The sequence below is a fragment of the Hippoglossus stenolepis genome, chromosome 23, assembly GCF_022539355.2.
Source record: "Hippoglossus stenolepis isolate QCI-W04-F060 chromosome 23, HSTE1.2, whole genome shotgun sequence".
NCBI classification, from domain to species: Eukaryota; Metazoa; Chordata; class Actinopteri; order Pleuronectiformes; family Pleuronectidae; genus Hippoglossus; species Hippoglossus stenolepis.
In genome coordinates, this window is record NC_061505.1 from 15,148,138 (window position 1) to 15,155,207 (window position 7,070).

At 40.3% G+C, this 7,070-nt stretch overlaps 1 protein-coding gene across 1 annotated transcript; it reads right to left on the reverse strand.

Moving 5' to 3' along the window:
- Positions 1-112: 112 nt before the first annotated feature.
- LOC118102217 (OX-2 membrane glycoprotein-like) lies at positions 113-4,404 on the reverse strand. Its single transcript, XM_047338999.1, has 8 exons — positions 4,348-4,404; positions 3,152-3,490; positions 2,691-2,993; positions 2,576-2,614; positions 2,406-2,487; positions 2,186-2,242; positions 1,199-1,287; positions 113-339 (listed from the first exon to the last, which is right to left on the reverse strand). The coding sequence occupies exons 1-8, from the start codon at positions 4,397-4,399 to the stop codon at positions 113-115; spliced, it is 1,188 nt and encodes a 395-aa protein (XP_047194955.1). The 5' UTR covers positions 4,400-4,404.
- Positions 4,405-7,070: the final 2,666 nt, after the last annotated feature.

Genomic DNA, 7,070 nt, shown 5'->3' on the forward strand with positions numbered 1-7,070 from the left:
AGTGGCTTCCGTCTGGCCACTCTACCATACAGGCCTGATTGGTGGAGTGCTGCAGAGATGGTTGTCCTTCTGGAAGGTTCTCCTCTCTTCACAGTGCAACGCTGGAGCTCTGTCAGAGTGACTTCTTCGGGTTCTTGGTCACCTCCCTGACTAAGGCCCTTCTCCCCCGATCGCTCAGTTTGGCCAGGCGGCCAGCTCTAGGAAGAGTCCTGGTGGTTCCAAACTTCTTCCATTTACGGATGATGGAGGCCACTGTGCTCATTGGGACCTTCAGTGCCGCAGAGATTTTTCTGTACCCTTCCCCAGATCTGTGCCTCGATATGATCCTGTCTCGGAGGTCTACAGACAATTCCTTGGACGTTATCAGTATGGGTTATTGTGTGTAGAATTTTGAGGAAAAAAATTAATTTAATCCATTTTGGAATAAGGCTGTAACATAACAAAATGTGGAAAAAGTAAAGCGCTGTGAATACTTTCCGGATGCACTGTATCATATATAAAGTTACATTTATTACATATTCTCTGTTTACTTTATCTGTATCAGTTTGTAAGTGAAACTTTATTTCTCACCCCTGGTGTTGTGAATCAGTTCATTTCTATTTCTTTGTGATGTAAGTCCATCTGTGCTTTGTGTTGTTTGGCTAATTTATGAATGAATAAAGTTTATTTAAAAAAAGACTTACTGTGATGAGGGGGGGTCAGTGGGTTACACTTGTTATAGTTTGTTCATAGAGAGCAGCTGTGTGACTAAACTGTTTTGTTTCTCCAGTGATCTGTTGTTTGTTGTAGTGAGATTTCTGTTGTTTAGTTGTGTCATGTGAGGATCCTTGGTTCTTATAGAGAGCACTGCACACACACACACACACACAGTTGCTATGTGAGCAATAATTAACACAAATGCTGATATTGATAAATTTTATTACAGGCTCTAGACCCAATAGCAAGACATACACCATAAAGAAAAAAGAAAACAGATACATAAACACATACAAACATACTCTTATTCATGAGAGTCTTAAAAGGCACCCATACCAATGTTTCCACAGATATGATTGATATCTGACCGAGCTGCACCTGGGGCTTGTGAGCATCATTATAATACAGTTTTGTGATTCATCAAGTCGAGACATAAACTTAAACATCAGGTTCCTCAAGAGAGCCTGTAAAGTGCTTAGCCCTGAGTCACAAAAGAGCTTACTAGCACTGCTACACCTGGGCTTTTTCAGCAGTATCCTCAGACAGTCATTGTATGCGACCTGAAGTTTGCGCAGGGTCTCCTTTTTGTAGCTGCCCCATAATGGGGCTGCATACATGGGGGTGCAGTAAGCACGAAACAAGCTCACTTTCACATCATCAGAACAGTAGTGGAATTTCCTGACTAACATGTTTGCTTGGACATACAACATTCGTCTCTGCCTGTACATGTCAGCATCATCTTCCATCATCTCAGTGATGATGTGCCCAAGATATTTTTAGTTTCTCCTTTTCTTAGTTTTTCTTAACTACATTTCACATATGAACAATCTCAACAAATATTAACAACTTAACAGCTTTAACTTTTCTCTTTGTTCCAACTTTCTCTTGTTCAGTGACAGAAGCAAACTTTACCGTGTGCTGCCAGGATTTACTACCGTAAAGAGGGGAAAAGCTGCGCAGGTTAAAACAGAAATGCTCCATGAAAACTTAATAATAGGTCTGGGTCCATATAGAACGGTGTCTGGGTTCGAATCCGGAGGATTTGTTGTTGTTGTTGTTGTGAACACGTCTGTATAGAAAACCCTCCGCTGCATCGTGCATGTGTGAAAGGAAAACTGTGGAGAAAGTCTGGAGCCAATTCTCTGGAGATTCGTCACAGGACATGTCTGAAGACTGCTATAGAAGTGCCGGATACCCCCGTACATTGGACTTTCAGTGGAGACCTGAGGTCCACCTACTAGTCAAATTGAAGTCTTCTGGCTATTGAAGACGACAGGCGGTATGTCTCTTTTCTCCGCAGCGATTTCGAAGAAGATGTCCGTTCTCTGACCGATCTCTTCTCTGGTGTGAATAAAGCTACTTGGACCCTAAAAATAAAAACAAAATATTTCATTACTCAGCTTCTATTGCACAAACAAATCATCCACACTGGTGAAGGTTAGGCAGGTTTAAATAAAGTTTGAAGACCAGTATATGAAGAGTGACTCACGTATCAGCGTCGGCAGTTTGAGGAACCTCAGTCATCCCAAGGTCTCTGTGTGACGGACTGAAGGATTTAAGAACAGTTAAAGCTGAATATTAACGCTCATAGACTCTAACATAGAGGATATAGACGTATATAAAGATGGACGACATGACGGCAATCCAAAAGTGAAGCCAAAGCGTCTTAATGGTCTACGGTTATAACAGATTCTGGTTGAAAGACGTACCTGCTCCTTAGTTTTCTTGTAAACAGGACAGCTAAGACTGAAGCAGTGCAAAGGCAGGTCACTCCCACAATCCACGTCCCGACTGTGAGACAAAATGGAGGAATTGTTCATATCTTACACTCAACGACCGGTCAGCAGGTCAAATGAGAGACTTGTGAAAGTTGACTTACTGAAGAATCTGCTAGCAGATCCAGATCCCTCATCCAAACCTGGGACAAAGAAAAACATCAGAATCATTCAATAATGATCAGTCTTTGAATGTGTGGCTTTAGAAGTGTTTCTCACCATAGGTAGGCGTCGGTTTCAAGTCAGGAATCGCCACAAACGCCTCTTTACGACAGGAGAGCACCTGCACGGCACATCCAACCCGTGTGCCGGCGTCATGGAAACCTGCCAACACGGCTGTGGCATTGACAGTGAATGTACCGTCTGTGTTCATCAACACAGTGTTGTTCTGTGAGAAGTAGAAGTCTTGCTGTGCGACGTTGAGAGTTACGGTTGGAGCAGGTCGTCCTGTGGCGGAGCAGGAAACCACGAACTCGTCAGTTGACTTTGATTCTCTCACGTGTAGAACGGGTTCACGCAGCTCTGGGGTGAAAAGAAATGTGTCACACTGTAAAATGACATTAGTGTTCTTTACTTGATTCAACCCATGTAATGTAAAGTCACAGTCGTATTACCATTTCATACTAGAAAGTACAAAGCCAATGTTGAGTTTCAACAGGTTTATTCAGTCAGGTTCTTACCATAGAGCCTGAGGCAGGTTCTGCCAGTGTGCGCTCCAGCAGAGTTGGTGTTGAAGAGGCAGAGGTAGCAGCCTTCATCCTCCTCCGTCACATTCTTGATCACTATGAAGCTGTTGTGCAGTCCACCATCTTTCACCTCCACTTTGCCTCTGAAGTCTGAGATCACACTGGAGCCAAAGATATTGTTGGAGGTGGCCAGATTGGTCACCCCATCCAGCGTCTCTTTCTGCCATGTGACATGCATCACATTTTCAGACTGTAGGATCTGACAGCTGAGGAGAGCATCTTCTCCCACTGCCTCCTCCACAGTCTCCACAGACTGGATTACAGATGTTAGACCTACAGGAGAGGACAGTTGCACATCCAGATGTTTGGTTTCAACAGAGCACGTGTGTGCAGGAACAAAGGATGTGAGTCTGAACGCAGAAGTCTGAGCTTTATATTTAACTTAGTTTGATGTATTTCTTTCTCAATTGTTGTTTCCTATTTGTATATTTTCTATATTTAAACTTGCACAAATACAACACAGCAAATTCCTTGTATGTGTAAACCTGTTTGGCAATAAAACCTGATCTCTATCTATCTCTCACACACAATTATGGCCATTTTCAAAATAAACCCTGAACATCACCCAGTGTGTATGTGAGCTATTTTATCTAATCACCTTATTGTGAAAGGTTGGTCAGTGAATCAGTTTCCTGTCATTATAAACAGTGTGTCTGCATGGGACCTTTATTGTGAAAGGTCACTAAACGGAAGATTGTTTTTTTGTGCGGGAAAAGAAACAACATGTCGTCCTGATTCAAGATCTTATTTCACTGTGATTTCTCAGTGAAGGTGAATTAAACCCTCGGCTACGTGAACACCAGACAACTGAGAACCTGCGACACACAAACAGCAACAGTGTGACCCGGTGTAATAAACTGTTATTCATGAATTCACCTTTCTGTGGAAACAAACTGTCAACGGGTGTTTGCTTTCTCTCTCTCTTTCTCTTTTCTGACCCACAGACTTTACGTTTGGTATTTCCTCACATATTGAACATCACTTCTCACCGCGGCAAAGAAAATAAACCATTAGTTTGTAGGAGTGAGACAGGTGACAGGTGGATTCACGTTTCAGTCAATCAATCGATCTATTCAGCCAGTTTCATCAAGTATTTATACATTAAATTAATAATATTATACTTTTCTTACCTGTCTGGAAGAGTCCTAACGCAAAGAGGACGAGTGTAAGTGCACGAATCATCTCTGTCGCATAGTGTCCATGAAAGATCAAAGTCCAATATTGCACACTCAGAGGAAACAAGCGTTTGACTCCGCCCACCTTCTCCTTCTTCTGGTGTTAAATGGTGGTTGGCAAACAACTTATCGGTGCATTACGGCCACTTTACGGACCGGATTGTGGAGCAGTAGATTGGCAGCAAACACAACTAAACTAAACTAAAATTTAATTATTTCCTTAAGTCCTGTTTCACTTAAATAGTTCATGAGAAGATGATGTATATTCTTAGATGTCTTTCCTTTCAAGTTTCATTAATTTGTGATATTCTGCTTTTCATCTTTTAATCCTGATAGTAATTCCGTTCCTTGTTCATTATATTTGTTCCATTCTATCAATACATGAGTGACAGTTTCTGGTTGTTTGCAGTGTTCGCAGAGTCCGTTTTATGAAGTGATTAACTTAATCCCGTTTGACAAATTCTCAGACTGGTAATGATTTTCTCTTCTACATGTTTTTGAATTCTATACAGATGTCTTCCTGTGTCATTTAAATCCCAGTATTCTTGCCATGTTTTGTGACTGTATTCGTTAATGAACGTTTTTATTTCTGTTCTTAGTACCTGTATGTTAATGGTCACGTTCATACATTACACCAGAACATTTTATTGACTTTTTACATAATGGGCATAAATGGAAAATAAATGAAACTAGGTGCAATTTGAAAAACGCAACAGGAAGCCCGCCATTTTGCATTTAGTGGCCATTTTGGCGATTTTTCACATTTTTACTTTGACGAACTTGTCCCAGAGCTTTCATCAGATCAACTTCAAATTGAGATGAGTGTCATCTAAACAAGATGGAGATAAAAACTACCTCAAAGATCGATTTTTCGTCACATGGTGTGACCGTGGCGCGTGGCGTGGCGTCAAGGTTTGATTACACGCCATCAAAACACGATGTTCTGTATCTCGGACATACATGGACCATGAATCCTTTGATGCTGAGCAGTCAACAAACAACTCCACTCCTGCATTATCAGCATCAAAGGATTCCTGTTGCGTTTTTCATAATGCCCCTTGAGACTTTTTTGTTTGTCTGGTCACGGATACACCTGGGCTACGATTTTTGTGAAGATCGGTTAATGTGAACGCCTTCCAGGGGGCGCTGTTGAGCCATTTTGCCACGCCCATTTAAAATTACTCCAGAATACGTACATTTTCACCACTTTCTAATTTTCTGCAAAGTTTGGTAAGAATTTGAGTATGTTAAAGCCCTCAAAAAGCCAATTCATTTGCCTGAAAAAAAAAAAAATGTCAATAGGGCCTCCCACGGTCTCCTACTGTTCGGTGCTCGGGCCCTAATAAAGATGAACAATTGGATGGATTTGAAGAGACATGAGCTTTTCATTTTCATTTATTATGAATGGGACATTAATGAGCTGGCTGCTTCATTCATATCACAAGTGTACAACTCTTATTCTGCCTGCTGCCTTTGAGCATTTGTTTCCGCTGAAATTAAAGCAACATTAGATATGTAAACAGAGGCCCCACCCCCCTGGGTGCCCGGAAAAATACTTCCATTGTGACCACGCCCACGCCCCCTCGCAGCGACATAAAAGCCAGGTAGAGAGAAAAACTGCTCTCATATACTTCCGGTTATAACTATCACAATAAAACTTTTTTTTTTTTTAGCTTTGCAAGATTGTCAGATCAAAACAAGGACGACAATTACAGTGAATACAGGCGAGTTAACAGAATGTCTGTGTGTGTTTGTGTTGTTTTCTATATGAAAAAAACATTGCGACTACTGCTAATGCTACTACTACTACTACTACAACTAATAATAATATTATGTACTGAAACACATTGTAGTGATGCCAGAGGAAAAACGACAGGCTGAGTCAGAACTTTCTGTTGAATCAAAGCTTAAGACGTGCTTTTATCAAATTGTATTCTCTGATTTGGTAATGGTTGGTCATCCTCGAATTTGAGTGTATTTTATTCTTTTATATATTCTTCTATGACTGCATTTTATTTGTTATTGTGTTTTTTATGTTTTTTTTACTGAGTGTGTTTTTTATTTGTGAAGCACTTTGTAAATTTGTTTTGAGAAGTACTATATAAATAAAGAAATGTATTATTATTATTATTATTATTATTATTATTATTATTGGTAGTAGTAGAATTAACAATGCTAGAATAAGAGTTGGTTCAGGTCTGTCTTGGACCTGCTCTTAGTTAAGTTGCTATAGGTCTAGAATGTCTTGGGACACATGACACGCTTCTCTTTCCTCTTCTCCCTCTTTTCACATTAATGTCTCAACAACACATGTTACTGACTTGACTTCTTTCCTGGAGTCCTTGTGCTTTATCGTTTGCAGATCCAGGATCGCTGCTGCGGCCACATCGTGGATCATGATGGTGGATTGTAAACTGTGATCTATATATATTATATATTGTATGGAATATATACATATTTATTATACAATATATAATACAATACTATATTCTATATACTATATCTATATAATATGACGATAAACGCTTTGAACTTGAACTATAAAATAGATGTGGAAGAGAATGGCATGGTTTTATTTATATTCTTTTGGGGGTGGAAAGTTCTGTGCTTTTATTCTGGAGGAGAGGCTCATCTTTCCGTTAGCACCGTTGGGAAACGTTCGGTCTTGACGCGACTTC

Bases quoted from the DNA above. Each gene is read 5' to 3' on its own strand.
- LOC118102217 (XM_047338999.1), bottom strand. From the start codon at position 4,399: ATGATTCGTGCACTTACACTCGTCCTCTTTGCGTTAGGACTCTTCCAG. The intron at 3,491-4,347 runs GTAAGAAAAGTA...CCTCTCCTGTAG, and splicing joins GTTAGGACTCTTCCAGACAG to GTCTAACATCTGTAATCCAG. The intron at 2,615-2,690 runs GTGAGAAACACT...TCTTTGTCCCAG, and splicing joins GAAACCGACGCCTACCTATG to GTTTGGATGAGGGATCTGGA.